Source organism: Silene latifolia, unplaced genomic scaffold (genome assembly GCF_048544455.1).
Source record: "Silene latifolia isolate original U9 population unplaced genomic scaffold, ASM4854445v1 scaffold_244, whole genome shotgun sequence".
Taxonomy (NCBI): domain Eukaryota; kingdom Viridiplantae; phylum Streptophyta; class Magnoliopsida; order Caryophyllales; family Caryophyllaceae; genus Silene; species Silene latifolia.
The window spans coordinates 33,557-52,620 of record NW_027413192.1 but is presented as its reverse complement, the minus strand read 5'-3'; the positions used below and the strand labels follow the sequence as shown (position 1 = coordinate 52,620).

Genomic DNA, 19,064 nt, shown 5'->3' with positions numbered 1-19,064 from the left:
AGATGAAGTTGAAGAACTTATTAGATACGAAAATGAGGAATCAGAGGAAGAAGTAGGAGTGCTTTTTTCAGAAGATGAACCTGTTTTGATTTGTAGTGATAGTGATAGTGAGGAGGACTAGTTGTAATTGTACAATTATTAAACATTCAATAAAATTTGCCCTCCGTTTTTTATTACTTGTCGTTCTAGGCTATTTGGTTTTTTGTTTTATACATGTCGTTTTAGCTTAACATCAATAGTGTGTTTCAATTTCCAAGGTTTGGTTATAAGAAACCTCTCAATTCAGCCAATAAAATGCATTAAAGAAGAGGCAAGTGGTATTAGTTCACAGTTTTCCATAGTGTTTTTTTCAATTGTTTATATATACCCTGCAGAAATGGTTGTTTTGAACTAACGATTTTTTTTTGAACTAACAATTTGAATTGTTTACATGCAGTGATTATGCCGAACATTTTTCGCCGTGTTTTTGGGAGCAATAGTAATGCAAATGCATCTCAACAGAATCGGGAGGACGACAAGGTTGAGAATGAGGAAGATCCTGAACCTCCATCACGAAGACAGGAGAACATGCAGGTGACTCTCTCAGCGGCCCGTGCTCGGCCAGATCATTTTTGGTAAGTTTATGTTAATTTTTTAATTTTTAAAAACCTTAACATTTACAGTTTTAATTTCAAATATTTATGTGTTTTTCAGGTGGGATGACGAACCAATCAAGAAATATGTTACTTGGTCGTTCACCCGTAACACAAGAAATGAGTACTTCACTAGGTGGGGTGAAGCGAGTAACGCACAGCGTCAGAAGATGTGGAATTACTTTGCGGTAATTATGTTTTTCAATAATAATTTTCTTAAGTTTATAATAATTTTCTTAAGTTTATAAGAATTTTCATAAGTTTTATATAACTAATTTCACACTTATTTTTGAAACAGTCATGTAAGATCCATTGATCCCGAGTATGATCCTATTCCCGAGTGGCAAAGCGAGGGTAACGAGGCGGATTACCACTCTTATTAATGGACTAAAATATAACAAGAAACCGCCAAAGTGGGTGCCTGGTACTTGGTTGGAGAACCTTAGGAATAGGCCAAATGATCCTACTTTTGCCAAACATTCGAAAATCAACACGACAAATAGGAAGTCGGGTGGGACAGATGGGAAAGCATTGGGCACCCACACTCTTGGTCGGAAGAGTTGCTCCGATGCTTTCAAGGAATTGGTAAGTATTGTTTATATTGCTTTTAAAAAGTGGTTAATATATATGATTGACAAATATATACTTGATTTTACTTGTTTCCATACTAATTTCAGGGTCAAGAGGCCACCCCCCACAAGATGTTCATGAAGATGAAGAAAAATAAGAAGGGCGAGTGGGTTAACCCTCGAGCGGCTGATATTGAGGTAAATTCTTGTATTTAATTTAATATTTATTTTTATTACAAAGAACGATAATCTCTTTCTTATAAAGATAGGTATATATATATCATTTCTGACGATTTTCTATTTTTTCAGCGTGATTTCCAAGTGGAGATGAGTCAGCCATTGCCACCTGGACAGTCTCCCGACGAGATTCAGGCTTACTACAAGGCTGTAGGAGGCTTTGACGAGAAGAACCGGATGTTTGGGACCGGAGATACAGGGGCCCAAATATGGTATGATCTTCCTCCTAACAAAGCTGGCCGACGGTCTTTCTCTTATGCTCCTAGCATGATTTCACAGCTTTCCACCCAAATGAATGATGAGCGAGCCGCTCGAGTTGCTCTTGAAAGACAAGTTCGTGAACAGGCTGAAGAAATGGCGGCAATGAGAAAGGCTTGGGCTGATATGCAAGCATCTCAACCCCCAAACACGTGTTCACAATTTCCTACTCCACATAGACGGGATGACTTTGAGGGTGGCGATGACGGGTTTGGAGGTACTGGTAATTTTATTGAGCCTATAATAACTTAGAGCTTTAAGTTAGAGCCTTTAGGTTAGAGCCTTTAGGTTAGAACTTTAGTTTAGTTAGTATTGTCGTCTAGTAGGGAGTATGAAAGACATGGTAAGACAATTCTCTTTCGTGTTTAATTTGTAAGACAATGTACAAATTTGACTATGTTTTTATGTAAAACAATTTGCGTCCCCTTCTCTTTTGTTGTCTATTGATTCCCGCATTAGCGGTCGACGTGAAAATGGATTCCCGCTTGGCGGTCGATGATTGGATGTGTTTTGCAGGTTTTGGTTATATTGGAAACGATGCAAATAGTCATCGTGGCTGTATTTGAAACGATGCAAAAAACGCATCGTGGCTGGGCAGCAGGCTGCTGTTTCCAGGCCTGTTATTTAATATATCTGACGGAAATTCCGTCAGTAATTTTAAAATACCGACGGAATTTCCGTCACTGCTTTCCCTCTCCATTTTTCCAGATTCAAGAGGAAAGTGCCACGTGTCCATGGTACTGACGGAATTTCCGTCAGTAAAGTGAGAAAACTGACGGAATATCCGTCAGTAAAGTGAGAAAACTGACGGAATATCCGTCACTCACTATCTTCCCCATTTTCCCTGAAATCACATAAAATTCCACGTGTCAGATACCACCGACGGAATTTCCGTCAGTAATGCAAAAAACTGACGGAAATTCCGTCACTTTTGAGCTGAAAATAAAGACGGATTTCCCATCACAGATCCGTCAGTTTTTTTATAGACCGACGGAAATTCCGTCAGGACAGGTTTTTTACTGACGAAATAAGCTGATCCTGATTACTGACGGAATTTCCGTCAGGAAATTGAAATACCGACGGAAAGGCCGTCAGTATGGCCTTAATTTTTCCGTCAGTTTCCCGCGTTTTCGTTGTAGTGAAAAATAGGTGCGACGATGTTCTCTTATAGAACAGATAACCTACAAAACTAATCAAAAACTTCGCAAAAATGAGATCAGTCTCAAGGAATAAATTCCTTGAGACGAGAGACAAACTTAAATAAAGCAACAAAATTGCGCCACCTCCCCGGCAACGGCGCCAAAATTTGACAGGGCCGTCGTATACCTATAAAAAATAACCAACTGGCTCTAACTTAATATAGCTAGGGAAGTCGGGTCGATCTCCACAGGGAGATGGGAAAATGTCAGCTTTGTTTAAGATTGTCACGGTAACCAAATTGGGGGTTTTAATTGGGTTGTTGTTCTAAACTAATAAGGATGAGAGAGGGAAAAGGCAGAGAAAAAGGATTAAACAGGTAAGGAAAACAGCTAAGACAGACGGTTCACCATGATTATTCAGTCAAGTAGTCTAAATCTCAGGTTAATGCAGGTATGGTCTGAAGAGCAGTGAATATCTCCTTCCGGTCTCAATTCGCCCTAAATCATAGATAGCTTAGCTTCCGCCCTCACTATAGTGCCCTAATGTTCGCCACGAGTCTCACCCTTTCCAACCTTCCGGTCCAGGTCAAGGTTTACTATGATAAAAATGTCTAATTGCGTCGACTCAATTAGACAGATACAATTAACTGTAGCGATTAACAATAGAGACTACACAAGCATTAACCTAATATGGCAACTACTATTCCTTCATAATCATGGATCCCCTAGCCTTAGCAAAAGGGAATTAGCTACACATTACTGAATCAACAATAATAACATATAAATAATAAGAATTAAATATGATAATGATAAATTGAAATGGAAGTAAAATAACAATAGCGAAATAATGAAGAGAAGAATTAAAAGCACTAATAATGAATTAAGAACAAGAATTAAAATAGAATAATAATACCGAATACAAGTTCGAATCCAAGTAGCAAAAAGGGTAGAAGGAAAGTAAATCAAAGAAACAGTAGAAGTTTTTCTAGTGAAAAGTGAATGAGGAAGAGTTACGCAGTCTACTGTATTTAGTAGCATACGAAAATCCTCCTCTAAACCTAATCCATAACTAAATTACAAATGCCCATACGAAAATAGACGGAAAATCTTTAATACAGGCAAAACCACTCGATCGAGTGGAAATAAACCACTCAATCGAGTAACTAAGCATCAAACCCTTCGATCGAGTGGAATTAAACCACTCGATCGAGTAACTCCTTGTATTGCCTACTTGATTGAATACTGGGACTGCTCGATCGAGTAACCTTCAGTATATAAAGCATTCGATCGACTAGAAAAGTAGTCGATCGAGCTATCTTGGTACGTTTAGGCACTAAACGCCTTCCGAAACTAGCTCACGCGTCTTCAAAGTGATAGATTCCAAGCTCCGGCTCCTTGTTCTCCATAAATGCATGCAAATGGGACGAGTTTAGGCTCGATTTATCTCCTCTTTGGCTTATTCATTCAATTTACATAAAACGAACCAAAGTGGAATATTCGGGGGTATTTGTAGCTAGATGCCACGTAAATAATACAGAAATGCGTGTAAAAATGAGGTAAAAACCTTATATAAAATACACGCATCATCCATCCCTCTACAACGACCTTCCATTACATATATTCTTAACCAATCGAGTTATAACTATCTCCCTCCATAAATCCACAAACATCCCAAGTCACCACCAAACGTATCCCTCATTCAATCTTTTCATTCTTACGTTCCTTAAACTTACATCACCCCTTTCCCATAGTTACTTACTTTTATATTACTCAACACGCGACTATATCACTCACCATATCTCACAAAACATGCTCCCTGCCTCGATAAGCTCATCAATCTTCTCTTTCCTGTTTCCACTATTTATCACAACCACATATAACTCATGTCCTCCCCACCAAACTCATACCCTTCATAAGGTGGTACTCTTTACATCATAAGATTGGGTAACTTACGCATCAGGGCCAACATATATGTAAAACAATGCATAAAGAAGTAAAAGAACGCCTTTGAAGTAAATATGATATGCGATGAGGTAAAAGATAAGCACAGGACCCAAAACAAGGGTCACTAGATCGAGTACGGCCTACTCGATCGAGTAGGTGAAGATCAGAAGCACGCATAATAAATTACCAGGGTTACTCGATCGAGTAAGGGGTATTTGATCGAGTACCAAGAGGTGTACTCAATCGAGTAAGGGCCACTCGATCGAGTACCCTACGCAGTTCTCAACACTGTCCAATTTTCATAAAACGGTCATATCTCACTTGTTTCTTGGTCATTTTGGGTGTGTGACCTATCGTTAGAATCGTAAGAGAATAAGATATCACCTACAAGTGGAATCAGATCAATATCATATATTCATCTCAAGTTATAACAGTTTAAAGACAACTTCTCTATAATCGGACAACATAACTACTTGATTTTTCCTTCCAATCAACTTAAACAACAACAAAGTAGACAAAAACAACTCAACACTCGTAAAACCAATATCCCTAACCACATGTTACTATCTACAAAAACCAAACAACAACGTTAATCATGTACTTATAATATCCAACTTATCAATCATGTACTACCCGCATGCTTTTATTCTATAACTATACGTAAAAATAATAACATAATATACGACATCAAATCTCCTATTCACATGTTACTAACATAACAACTGTAGAAAATCCACTTCCATCACATAAACATGTTCTCCACATGAATTTCATATTCTCATGCAATTACTTACTTCATCTTTTCCAACCAATTCGTCGTTCATATTCATCCAACGTATTCATCCAACGTATTCATCCAACATATTCATCCACCATATTCATCCAACATATGCATATGAACAATAGTACGTAAACACATAGTGATCCCCATGACACCCCATAGTGACCGATTCAAAGTTGTAGGGCAAGTTCGTGACTTTCGGACGTCTCCCAAGTCTTTGCATTAGCTCTTAACAACTCCTACCCGGGTTCATTTTAGTTTGACTCTCTAGGTTAATTAAATTCATTAGTTACAGGTTCCAAAATCATCGCTCTGATACCACTTTGTAACACCCTCATACACCAAAGTGTCTTACCAAGACCACCTAGTGCATGAGAATGCTACCATCTCGGTTACCCGAGGCATATTAATCAAAAGTGACCATCAAAAAACATAATTTAAGTATAAAGTTTAAGGTGATTACATCAAAACCAACTGCAACTGAAAAAGATACAATTGTTCCAAAAACCAAAACCCAACTAAAGTAAACAAATGTTTGACACGACAGCGGAAGACTTCTAAGTGGCTCGTGCTGACTCATACCCAGCTAATCCCTCGCGCATCCAAATCATACCTACTCAATAACTGCTCACCATCCCCGAATGGATCACCACAGTTTTTAAAACAATTAAATGGGATCAGTTACTGCATACACAATATAAGATAATACCACAACAATACACAGACACAATTCTCCAACACCGTCACATCACCAATCACTTGACTAGCCTGAAGGTCTAGTCCTGCAGGCCAGATTACCAGTCGCAACCAGTAATCCACTCCGCCAGTGGGGGACCGCAGCCGTTCCCACCTAAGCCCCGCTCATCTTTACCGAGCGGAAACTCATGTTCCTTAATGTGCACATCCCCTCTTGTAGCGGGTTCCACAAGGGGCAAATCAAGGGGGTGAAGCCACTCCTGCAAGTGACTCCACTCAGCCGTGGACGCACCTCGCGAACCACAGACAATTAACAACCACCAATTACAATACCAACAATACCAAGTCAATTACGATATAATCAAATGCCAACAACCAACAACCAACAACCAACAACCAACAACCAACAACCATCTCATAATCATGTAAACAATAACTGAGTAGGAAACCCTACCTGGAATTGCAATCACCACAATCGTGACAACAACGAATCAGAAACGTTCCTCTACGAAATCACCTCCTATCAATCACACAATCATACAATCACCATCTACTATCAAAATACTCCCAAAACCCCTAAATCACTCAATTAAGGTTTAAACCAAAATCAACAAAACAATATAAAAACTATACTAGGATCTTACCCATAATACGACGGTCTCAACAGTGTAAAGAACTCTGGAATCCGACGACTCAAGCCCTTGGATTTGATAGCAAAGTGAGAGAGGAATGCAACGTAGTTTGAGTTTTCTCTTTATGAAATGTTCAGAATAAAAATAAAGGTAAAAGAACTGACGAAAAGTATTTTTATATCATTCTCGCGTTGCTATCAAAACCCATAAAACCCGACGCACTCGATCGAGTAAGTGAGATACTCGATCGAGTTGCCCCTACTCGATCGAGTACCCGACAGACAGAACACTATCCAAAAAGCAAAACACACTTACTCGACAGAGTAAGCCTTACTCGATAGAGTACCCAACAGCTCATAAAACCGTAGTATTACAGGATGAGCTCGCCATGCTACTTCTACTGCTAATACTAATCTACGCTACGCCTAAGAAACTAATCTAAAGATAGACTAAGTTGTAGTTGTAGTTGTTGTTGTTGTTGTTGTTGTTGTTGTTGTTGTTGTTGTTGTTGTTTGAGTTGTTGTTTGCTTGAATGAAATGCCTCCTTATATATATGCATCACTCGGCTCCTTGAAAACTACTCCTTAGTGGGAGGCGGTTGATAAACCGCCGAATCTTCTTGAAACTTCATATTGGCGCTTATCATGCCCCTTAGCCCATCATTCCTCCTTTTGGACTTTTTGACTCCGACTGTCTTCAATCTTAGATTAACAAATTTACGCCCAATAACCTTATTCTTTAGTTTCCAAGCCACATACTCTTAAAATAATAAATTTAGTACCTTAACTAAATTAGCCTCCAACAATCGGGTATATGGTTTTAATCACCCCTAATATTGACTCCAAATATGTTTTTTTTTAAATATATTATTTACCAAACACTAAAACTAAAAATATTGATTGGGCAAACATGTTTAAAGCCGTGAATATGCTAAAAGTTTCTTAACATGCGGCATGCCATTTACCAAACACCTTCAGCAAAAGATAACAATGGCGGATTATCTTGTTTATGAAGAGCTAAGTAGGCTTCTATATCTTTTATTTAAGTTATGGATCATAACACTAGTTCTGATTAATAAAGCAATTTTATAGTATTACATATGTATATATGATAATGAAATATTTTGTAGTAAATTAATTTATTTATCTTTTTTCATAGGTTGGTGGAGGGTTCATTTAAAAGTTGTTTTATTTATTTTAGATGATTGATATTTAAAGGCTCGCTTGGATAAAATAGATGAATATAAAATATTTGGATGCTATATGAAGTATAAGAAATGTCTATCCAATTTATACCATATTAATCACAAAATATTACTATCACCAACTAATGCAACATCTGTAATAAACATACTCAATTATAAGTTTTCATCACAAAAATAATAAATCGAGACCCTAACTACTAATTAAAGAGACGAAAATTCTTACTACTCGATACTCACCCACCAACCAAATTTGGTGGAGAGAGTATCAAATTGATTCGTACTAATACTCTTCATTTAATTTTATTTTATTTCATTCAATTTCTTCTAATCAATCAATCAATATATATAAAAGAAGCTTTTTTCGGAGCACGTGGTAGTCTCCAAGTTTTTTAAAACACCTCTAATTAATATATTGACATTAATTATTTTTAATATAAAATTAAAGTGTGAAAAGATATAAGTTCAGCTAAAAAGATATTGCAAATAAATACTATATGATATAAGTTCAGCTAAAAGGATATTGCAAATAAATACTAGATCAGTTTTAAACAACTATGTATCCTTCACTTACATAACTCCTACGTCCATATATAGAAAACGAAACATTGCAGTTAAGGACCTTAGGCTAGATTCCGTCTGTTCACCGTTAAATCTATTAGGCTGACAGCAAACAATATCTATCAAATTTACTAAAAAACAAAACCTTTTCCTCTCTCTCACCCCCCTCAGATGTATACACTACTAAAATAATGAAAACAATATGTTTACTGATTAGATTAATCCATATATACATCAACGGATTAGTCGGGTTTGGCATACTCAGCATATGATAATGAAAACACATGGTACGGGTTAGTCGGGTTTGGCATTGAGTTTATGTGTACTTGTGTAGTATATATATGTAACCAAGGATATAAGAAAGACAACCAAAGGTTATGAGTTTGTATAGTAGGTTCGTTTTGAGATTTGGCGTAGTTTATAAGATTGATCGAGGTAGAAAAGGCGTGTGGCCTGAATATCGAAGAAAGTTGGGCGTGAGATAGAAGTGCAAGGCCAATTTCAAGAACATTACGGCGATGTGGTCATTCTGTGAAATTATTGCGTTAGGGAGTCTGGCTAGAATATTTGGTTCGTTAAGGACTTTAGGATGGTGAAAGCGGGTTTGTCACTCAGTCATTGTAGGTTTTGAGCACAGATATGAGTCATCACGAACTCAAGAAAATCGAAGCCAATAAGTAATCAGTCGATTTGAGTGAACCAAGCAAGATAAGTAAGTGGGGTTATTATGGGCAAGACTAGAGGGTATTAACTGCGGTGAATGGTTTGGTTCATGTGGACTGGGAATGAATTCCATTGTCAAGAATGTCCAATTGGCCATGTTGCCAGATTGACAAAATTGCAGAAGGGATGTGTTATGCGGTTGGGTTTAACAACCCAGAAAAATGCAACCATGTATGGAGGGTCAATGGGGGCACTAGAAGAAACAGGGGATATTGTACGAGAAACTTTTTAGGGTAGTTACTAATTAGAATATTCTCCTTTTTTTTTTTTTTTGATGACGAGGAGGTTTTCCTCCCTGATCAATTTTTCCCTCAAAATTATTCCCTCTCCCCAGTCCCTATAGAACATGGCATATAAGTCCAACGGTAATGTTTCATACTTTAGGTCCTTAACTTGAAAAAGATAGATAGTTTAGGTCCTTAACAATTAACATAGCCTTAACTCTTTTTTTAGTATAGCATGTTGAATTTACTTGTGCAGTTTGGCTATTTAATACTGTAGGTAATACTACTAAATTCTAATACATTTGTACATAGATTTAGAGCTTTTGTGGCATATCATAAGATAAGTGGTATTTTTGAATCTATATACCATGTCTTAAGGAAATAATAGAAGATTGGTAATGCATTAACATATCTATATATTATTATTAATATAAAGTAACTTTTAATTACGCCTTTAACGTTGAGATGTTGGTGCAAAAACTTTACACTTTTTTTCATTTTTTTCCTTTTTTTCAATTGTTGAACATTATTGACTCACCCCCTATAACACAATGACTTCTACGTTTTGTGCTCTCATTGAAAATAATAGTTAGTTCTAAATAAATACTCCGTAATAAATAAATGAGAATTAAAAATTTATCTCATCTTATAATTTCACTGAAAACAAAAATTATCTTCACGTATACTGAATAAACATTTGAAATTAGATAAATGAAGTGAGTAATAGACAACTCTTTCGTATCTTTTAACATATTTTCAATATAACCTCTATTATTGAACACGATTAAAAAGTGGAAAACAATTAGAGGAGAAACAATTTTGTAACCCGTGCAACGCACGGGCACAAAATCTAGTAGGACAATATTAGCTCATTACTTTTTTTTTTCCACTTCAGTTGTCACCCAACAATTAATCAGTAAACCATTCCGAAATAAAGTCCGAACCATTTTGAGAAAATAGAATCAAAGGGAATGGCACAAAATCTCACTTTAGACGGACAATATCCGTATAAAGTTATAAACAGGTCAAATATATCACCATTTTCGTAATAAGATAAACAACAATTGGAATAGTGAAGGTTGTCTTTTATGAAAATGGTGAAATACTAAAATGTGAAATTGGGAAAAGTAAGAATCATATAGGTCCCCCAATTTAGTTTCAATTTCCCTCTCATTCTTCCCTCTTTCCCCACTCTCCTCATTCTACAAACTCTCTAAACCCCCTTTCTTCATTCATCACTAAACCCCTAATTCTGGGTATGTATTCATCTTTCTAATTCTTTTTCCCCCTTTTCCCCTCCAATTTATCTTTACTTTTCTTCATGTTGGATGATTCTTAACTCTTAATACTATTTTCCCAGTTGTATTTTGTCTTGATATATCTGCATGTTTGTGTTTTTTCTGTATCTGAGGAAATGCTGGAACTTGTTTAAGAAATTGTCGCCATTTTTTAGTTTTCTGTGCAATCAATTTAGGTTTTGTCTTGTTGGAAGGATGCTTTTTGTAAATGTTGATGTTTATTGTTTACAAGTAGTAGTACATTTTGCTGCAGTTATTTACTGATTTCAGTAGGTTTCTTTTAGGGCAGTGACCCGACCCTTGTATGACGGTATCGTATGTGTGTTCCATCTGTCCCGGTCATTTGTTTACTTTCTATTCTTTGTGAGGTAGACAAATGATTGAGACGGACAGAATATTTTTGCATCTTTCAGCATTGATTCTTTAGACTGAACTTTTTTCTCTTTTTCTTTTTCCTTTTCTGGGGTCGAAGAAGCCACAAGCCCACAAGGTGGTGTAATATGGGGGAGGATTTGAACCTAGACGTAATGTCCAAATAACTTCATTGTAACCACTAGGCTAAGACATGTTTTGTAATGTTGAGTAACTTGTAATTTGAAGGTACATTATATTGTGTAGGCAAAGTAAGACAGAGATGAGGGAGAATCAATTCAGGTGGTTTGACCATGTTTGATAGAAACGAATTTGAGCAGCTTTATGTTATATCGAACCTTGATTGGTTTTGCATTCTCATGTGTTACATAGTGTATTTTATGATCCAAAATGTTAATAAACCCTACTTGCTGAACTTGCTAATGAGATGATTTGGGTAAATCCTTTTTTATGAGCCAATTCTGTTTACAGAGTACAGTCGGTGGTAGAACTCTACAAAAATTGGTTGATTTACGTTCCAAGTACAAGGTTGTTGCATAAATCTTGGCTTCTTTATTCTGTAGTTGTGTTGAAGATTTGGTGATTAGACATGGTAGCGAGTGAGAGAGTTAAAAAGGCCTTCAAAGCAATGAAGAGCATTGGAATTGCTGAAGATAAAACAAAACCTGCCTTAAAAAGGCTTCTTAAAGTGTTTAATAAGAACTGGTCTTTGATAGAAGAAGAGAACTACAGAGTCCTTGCTGATGCTATATTTGAGTATGAGGAAACTGAGGTGTGTTTTTGTCACCTTTTTCTACAAATCTCATCTACTTCCTAACTTTACATTTATCGTCGCACTAATTTTTATATTAGCTGATGTGTTTGTATTCATGTGCGGGTAGACTGCTGAAAAAGAGAAGAAGTCAGAAAATGCTGAAGTATGCAAATGGTTTCCTTTATGCTGGAATTTATGTTGTTTCAGAATAATTTCATGAATATTCTTAATTCTTTTGCTCTCTTACTTCCTTTGACTAGCGAGGGGAAGCTTCTGAAGTGGCAGCAGGCTTGGATGGGCCTATGGCTGATGAGTTAATGCCGGAGGAACCAGAGAGACCCCTGAAAAGGTTACGTCTAAAGCACCAAGGCCAAGGCCAACCATCCAATGGCCAATCCAGCCCTGGACCTGGTATTGGTGGTTTGAAGATACCTAAACCAGAGCCAGGTGAACCCATGATCAGTTCTCCTCGGCCTAGAAACATTACAACCGAATCTGAGCCCGGCTCACCGCAACCTCTTGTGAGAAACAAGGGAAAGCAACCTGTTTCATCTCATAACACCGGGGGTAGCAGGGAGAGAGAGAAAAGAGCTGTTTCTGATCGACCGGCACAAGCATTGCAGCTTAAAGAGCCAAAGCTTGAACCAGGCACTGCTCTTTCTGGAAAGCAAAGGCAGCCTCAAAAAAATGTATTGCTAAAGCCCAAAGATGAACCATTTACTGATGATGTGGTTTCTATTGAACCTCTTGCCGTTGTCCATCCTGGTACATTTCTGGTTTTCTAGCTTCATAGTTGTCTGTAGACTCTGTACAAATTGTGTGCCTGATCTTCTATACCCATGCAACTAACTAATCCCTCTATTTATTTAGGCTCACCCCATTTCTTTTGAGATATATGAATTAATCCACTACATTTCGTTTTCAATGTTTTTTTTTTGTTTCATTTGGCATACTTATATTTTTACTCAGAATTGACCATGGTGCCGTACTGCCGTGGGAGCCATCGAGACACTGGGGTAATGTTGTTGTTGGTCATGGTGCTGAAATTAGGCCACCCATCATCCAAATCATTATTTGCTTTTACGTTTTTATTTTTCTTGTAGGTTATGCCAACTAGTGAAATAATGACTAGAGAATTGTACCTCTCCTTAGATACTCTTTGAATCTTTTCTGATTGTGTCTATGTGAATGTTTGTTCTTTCTGAATCTTTCTTTCTAACGGCCTCACCTTGCCTTCCACCGATCTGCTGAAGGCATGATCTCTAGTGATACACTGTATTTTTGCTTTGTTTTTGCATTTATGCTGTATTATTAGATTTTGGATAGGATCATTTTCATACTTGACATTTGGTCTCAGGGTATACTTGTGAGGGGGTCACTTCCTCGTTATAAAAACTTGTAAGATTCATTCTAATTATTTAGCAGGTCATTATTGTGTGAATCCGAACATTGTATGATATACCAGGAAAGTTTTGTGGAACACAGTGATTTTGAATAATCAAATGGCCTAAATGCCTTTGTTCAACCATTTCCCATGGATTAGAAAATGAAGGAAGAAAATTTCAGTAAGTTTTACAAGTAGACGGTGCGACCACAAATTCTTGGAGCAAACCCTTGTGGGTCTTGTAGTAGATGGTACTCTGAGGAAACCCAAATCCTTGTGTGTTCCTCATTTAGTTACTGGGTAGATGGGTTGGTCTCACATGAGAGAGCGTCTTATAGAAGTATAAGTTTTTATAAATTCCAGATAGAAGCTCACTAAAATAGGCATCATGATATTAGGATCAGTCATCTACGCATATCAGTTCCTTTCACCTGTATATCACCATCTGATTTCTGCTACTAGTAGCAATATTTGTGGAATGTTTGGGCCTTGTATCTCGATTTTGCTTTTCGATTTTCAAATGTTTGTGAATTTGCAGAGTGCTTAAACAAAGAAGCTCCTTCGAACCCTGCAAGTCAAGGTATCAGTGAGAATGGTGAAAGACCTGAAACGATTGATGGAGTTGACAACGGCACGGGATCAATGGCATCTGCACAAGAGAAAGAGAAAGAGTCGCAAGAAGTGAATGTGACCAACAGAGCTCTTGCAAAAGTTGACATAGCAACCTCAACACTAGGAGAAGTAAAGATATATATGACCTGCAACCCGGGATCAAATGGCCAAGAGATGCATATTCCTGATTTAGAAGCTGTTTTGAATAAGGTGAATGAAAATTGTGTTAGGGCATACAATATTATGGAGCCTGGGTTTTCAGTGTCAGAGGTGATGAGACAGTTCTGTGATTGTGTCGTGGAGCTCGGTAAGAATGCTAATGGAGCTGTAGATGATTCCAGGGAACAATGAGTGAAGATCTTTTTAGTTTGACTATAAGTAGCTTTGGTTTCTCTTCTATTGTGCAGACAGGAATTTGGTGAATCAAACTAGTGCAAATGCAAATATTTCAAGGCAAAAATTACCATTCCACCCAGTTGTCACCGTATAATGTCTAACTTTATTCTGCTTTTTTTTGCTGGCTGGTTAAGGTGTTGCCCTGTTAAGTTTATGTAGTTGCTCATTTCAAAACTCTGTCCTGGTCCCAACTGTAGCAGATTAGATTTGTCATAATTTAATTCATCTGCAGTTAAAATTGTCCTTAGGGCAATATTATCATTTTTTTTCAATGGCACTTACCTCAGATAACTTTTTATGCATCATACAATTCGAAGGATACTGGAAGAAACTTGCTCTATATGACCATAGAATTGAGTTGGCTTACAGATAAGAGTCTGCCCTGAATTCCCTATATAATCCGACTCAATAAGTCTTCAATCTTCAAAGTTCAAGACATGGGGCTTACACAGGAAACCAAACAATGGGTGTTTGTTGTCTTTTTCTTAGCTTTCTGCATAAATATTTACTTCTCGATTATCATTGATGATTTGCTGACATGGCCCTTCAATCACTGAAGTAAAAATAACATCACCTTCGGTCATACAAGACCTACCAACTACTTAACACATTCATTCACAGTAGATGTATAGCATTTCAACGTAAAATTATTCGACACGTCTTTCTTAGACTAATACTTCAGACTTGAGGCTCTTGAAGATGAGAGTGTAGGCTGACGAATCAAGATAGAGCAGTCTGCATGCTTCTATGAGTAGATGACAGTGACTCCCTATTATGAGGCTTGAGGAGAGCTTCATGCGCACACCCAGACGGCATTACCGGCTGGATATTGCCAGGATTCAGAGGGAAGAGATACTTGTAGTATCCCTCCATCATTGCTTCCATATTGCATGTTTCTGCAACCTTTGGTATCTGCCCATGAAATAACACAATCCGCAAAAATGTCAAAGATAAACTGATATACAGGCATACAGCAGCATATATTAAGAATGCGAACAAAGAACAAAGGAAAACGTAGAATCTCACAAGTAGCAAGAATATTCAACAGATGGTTCAGAACATACATGAATCAGGCCGTCATTGCCACTTGTTTACGGGGTAGAGGTGGCAATCAGGTTACTTAGGTCGGTTTTGGATTGGATCAACCTAGCATGCTACAGTGTACACAGGGAAGAAGACATATAATGACCTGCCAGACTCGTCCCTGAGAAAAAACAATTTCTCACTCATCTAATATTTGGCAAGCCAGCAATTGATATTAGTTTGTCTTAAAGCGGCTAACTTTTGTAGAAGAAGATAATCTAATCCTTCAGCCATGGAGAACTTGGTCCTCTGACTCTGCATTAAGTACCATGTAAGCGATATTATGGAAATACTGCATTTAGGGCACTCTATCAGACTATCACTGATGCAATTGAATTAGCAAAACAAAGAGTTCCCTTTCACTATACACAACTGATCAGAATAGCTGCTATGCCTGCCACAGTTTGCTCCACTACTTTCTGCTATGCTAATCAAAAGAACAATATAAAGAGCTTCAGTGTGGTCGAACATAATGAATTTTTTATTGTTACTCCAAGAATTATATTACCAAATCAGTCCAGAACGATCCAAACCAGTAGTATATCTTGCATAAATTGCCAAGGGGTGGTCGTACATGTCGCAGAAAATAATCATACAAATTACATAGCATTTCACTGGTATATTGACAACCAAAAGATCGTTATTTCAATTTTGTAAAGAGTTCTCTCTGCTGGAACATCTGACCATCCTACTGTAGACGCTCTCTACCTAGTACCGACTTTACAGTGCATCCAGCGATCAAACGATAAATGAAGTGGTTGAGTACTACAAATACCCCTTTATCCATTGCCACAGTATCACAATTCAACAGCACCACAACTCACAACTAGTTATAGCAAAGTTCCAAAGGAATACCTGATAGATGTCTCGCATATATCCATGAAGATTAGGATACTCCACCACCTTCTTTTTCGTGCATTTGAACATCACATTATATACAAGATCGAATCTGATTAAGGTAGTGAAACAACAGATATCGGCAAGGGTCAATGAATCTCCACACAAGTATCTGGATCCCTCCAAATGATCCTCCAACTTGTCCAATGTATTGAACAAGTCGCTCACTGCTGCATCGTAGGCTTCTTGAGTTTGTGCAAACCCACACCTAGCCCATTAAAACCATCATCAGCAAGTTTATACTCCTACACCACCATTAATTCATACTCTTAAATTATATGTTTGTAAATCCAAAAATTAGTTAACATAATAAGCAATCAAATACTAACAATCTTTACTCCTGGAGCATTTGATAATCATAACCAACTCATGATTGAATGACCATTACAAACTAACAACTAGTAAATCACCGCAGATAAAGACCTACAAATAGATGATTAGTCCCAAATCCCAAATAGATGCAACGCCGATATTTGGCAAAATAAAGTAGTGTTCCTTCTTGAGGGAAGCAACAAGTATTACAACAAGAAAAAAGTATATTCAGCTCCACTTACAAACTCGAGCTACAGAATCACCTACATGCCAATTATCACGGTTACAAGAAAACTTAAAATAAGGCAGTTGTCCGGCGTACAATAGCTCAGGACATATTATGTATCTCATTATGATAGCAACAATAACGAAGTACTCCCTCCATTTCATTGAGGCTATTCAGGTTAAGGTACAACCTGACAAAGAACTTAACCAACTCTACTACAACATAACAAGTACTCGTTCGTCTTAGTCATTTGTTTACTTTTCTATTCTTTACAAGAGGTATTTAATCAAAAGTAAACAAATAATTGAGACAGGCCGAATACCACATTAATTGCTCATATACCAAGGAGTACAATCAACAAACATTCAGAACCAATCACATAGCTCAAGAATTGTACACACATTTGCTATAATTCACACTAAATTACAACATAACAAACAATTGAATCCAACTCTAACATACTAAAATTGAATAAATGGATTAAAGATAACAACCTATAAACTCCATTATTGACATTAGGATAAATAACCCGATTCCACTCCTCAATCCTCGCCTTCAAAGACGGTGGTTCGAGATCCAAACCCGGATTCCGAGCCAAATCATTCAACCCACTATTCAACAACTGAATGATATCATAACTCTCATTACACACAACCTCTTTTCTATCAACATCCCACAACATAGGCACAGTTGACCTCCCATCATACCCACCCTTCCTAAGCTTATAAACCTCTTTCAAAGTCCTACACCCATTAGCATTGTCCCTCCCTTGTTCCCCAAAAACCCACAACCCGTCGACCCCCGGAGACGCAACCGATACGGGAATCGATTCCTCCAGACCCTTAAGAGCCCTAACAATGAGTGTCCTGTGGGCCCATGGGCAGGGCAGGCCCACATAGAGATGGAGAGTTGGTTTGGGGTTTTGGCGGGAAAGTTGGTTAGGATTGGCGCGAAATTGGGAAGTGGGTCTGGAGTAAGAGCCAGTGGTGGGGTCAGAGGGTGCCAACTGGGACATCATGAGTTGCCACGTGGAGGTCCAGATGGAACGGACGGTCGAGATTAGGAGTTGGGGTGGGAGGGTTTTGGGCCATAGGATGTTGGTTAAGGTTGTTAGAGGGTTTGAAGAGGTGTTGTTTGATGGGGTTTTGAGAGAGTTAATAGGGTGGAAGTTGCGGTGGTGTTTGGGTTTGGAGATGAAGGGTTTAAGGGTGGTTTTAGTGGTGGGAAACGGTGGATGTGGGTGTAGAAAACATGTGGACATTGTGTGGTTTTGTTAATTGGATCATAGGTTACCCATTTTCGTCCAACATGTTTATGACTCAAAATTTCAATATATAAGATCAATAGAGGCGATTAAATGTGGGTTTAAACTTTACGGTATACACTAGTATTGGTGTCCGGCTTCGCCCGGGCTACCTCTACTTACCATTACATTTTTTTTTTCATTAAATAAAATTACTTAAGTTGCATAACCCATAAATTTATCATTAATATATTTTTCTATGACATATCCTAAAATTACGATGAAATAAATTTTGAGACAAATTCACTGCTCCCGCTATTAATATTTTACTCTTATTAATGAAACAATAATAATAACATTTCACTACTTGTCCGTAATCATTGTTACTTTCACTACTCTCGTCATAATTACTGTTACTGTCACTACTGCCACATTAATATTGATAATTTCACTACTCCCGCCGTAATTATTGTTACTTTCACTATTGCCGCATTAATATTGATTATTTCACTACTCCCGTTGTTGTTTCTACCACTTTCACTATTCAAATGAGTGATTACTATCATATAACTATATCCAATGTTACTACAATTCTTTTCTTTACTGACGAAATTACTTTTACTACTTAGGCATGCAATTTTAAGAGAATTATTTATTTATATATAAATATATTACATCTATGCATTAAATCAAATCGAAATAATTATGTAATATTATATATTATGGAATCTAACTTGAATTATTTATAACCTACTTATATTATATTTTTGTATGTTTAATAATTAACATCTCTATACATTTAATAAACTATAAAGTTTAATAAAATTGCATAGATTTTAAATTTAATATATAATTTTATGATGATAATAATTAATATCATAAGTGTGCAT

General features: G+C 37.2%; 2 protein-coding genes across 7 annotated transcripts; one reads left to right on the top strand and one right to left on the bottom strand.

Moving 5' to 3' along the window:
* The first annotated feature begins 10,737 nt into the window (after nt 1-10,737).
* On the top strand, nt 10,738-14,685 carry LOC141638991 (putative inactive histone-lysine N-methyltransferase SUVR2). Of its 3 annotated transcripts, none has more exons than XM_074448177.1 (5): nt 10,738-10,853; nt 11,739-12,039; nt 12,149-12,184; nt 12,282-12,786; nt 13,944-14,685. In XM_074448177.1, exons 2-5 carry the CDS (start codon nt 11,857-11,859, stop codon nt 14,366-14,368), a joined length of 1,149 nt encoding a protein of 382 aa, XP_074304278.1. In that variant the 5' UTR covers nt 10,738-10,853; nt 11,739-11,856; the 3' UTR covers nt 14,369-14,685. The 3 variants fall into 3 exon arrangements, with proteins under 3 accessions (XP_074304278.1, XP_074304277.1, XP_074304279.1); XM_074448176.1 differs by having other exon boundaries at nt 10,749-10,853; nt 11,831-12,039; XM_074448178.1 differs by lacking the exon at nt 12,149-12,184 and having other exon boundaries at nt 10,749-10,853; nt 11,831-12,039.
* Nucleotides 14,686-14,857: 172 nt separating this feature from the next.
* On the bottom strand, nt 14,858-18,257 carry LOC141638990 (uncharacterized). 4 transcript variants are annotated; one of them, XR_012542323.1, is made up of 4 exons: nt 17,426-18,257; nt 16,352-16,601; nt 15,478-15,617; nt 14,858-15,325 (listed from the first exon to the last, which is right to left on the bottom strand). XR_012542323.1 is itself a non-coding variant. In XM_074448173.1 (3 exons), exons 1-3 carry the CDS (start codon nt 18,190-18,192, stop codon nt 15,134-15,136), a joined length of 1,209 nt encoding a protein of 402 aa, XP_074304274.1. In that variant the 5' UTR covers nt 18,193-18,257; the 3' UTR covers nt 14,858-15,133. The 4 variants fall into 4 exon arrangements, 2 of the variants coding, with proteins under 2 accessions (XP_074304274.1, XP_074304275.1); XR_012542324.1 differs by having other exon boundaries at nt 15,478-15,751; nt 17,426-18,234; XM_074448173.1 differs by lacking the exon at nt 15,478-15,617.
* Between the last annotated feature and the right edge of the window lie 807 nt (nt 18,258-19,064).

What these genes read in the sequence shown, in the direction of transcription:
- LOC141638991 (XM_074448177.1), top strand. Translation starts at nt 11,857, where the DNA reads ATGGTAGCGAGTGAGAGAGTTAAAAAGGCCTTCAAAGCAATGAAGAGC. An exon ending in TTGAGTATGAGGAAACTGAG is followed by an intron (nt 12,040 to 12,148) that starts GTGTGTTTTTGT and finishes ATGTGCGGGTAG; the next exon opens with ACTGCTGAAAAAGAGAAGAA. An exon ending in AGAAGTCAGAAAATGCTGAA is followed by an intron (nt 12,185 to 12,281) that starts GTATGCAAATGG and finishes TCCTTTGACTAG; the next exon opens with CGAGGGGAAGCTTCTGAAGT.
- LOC141638990 (XM_074448173.1), bottom strand. Translation starts at nt 18,192, where the DNA reads ATGTCCACATGTTTTCTACACCCACATCCACCGTTTCCCACCACTAAA. An exon ending in GTCAATAATGGAGTTTATAG is followed by an intron (nt 16,602 to 17,425) that starts GTTGTTATCTTT and finishes TTAATGGGCTAG; the next exon opens with GTGTGGGTTTGCACAAACTC. An exon ending in ATATGCGAGACATCTATCAG is followed by an intron (nt 15,326 to 16,351) that starts GTATTCCTTTGG and finishes TTTCATGGGCAG; the next exon opens with ATACCAAAGGTTGCAGAAAC.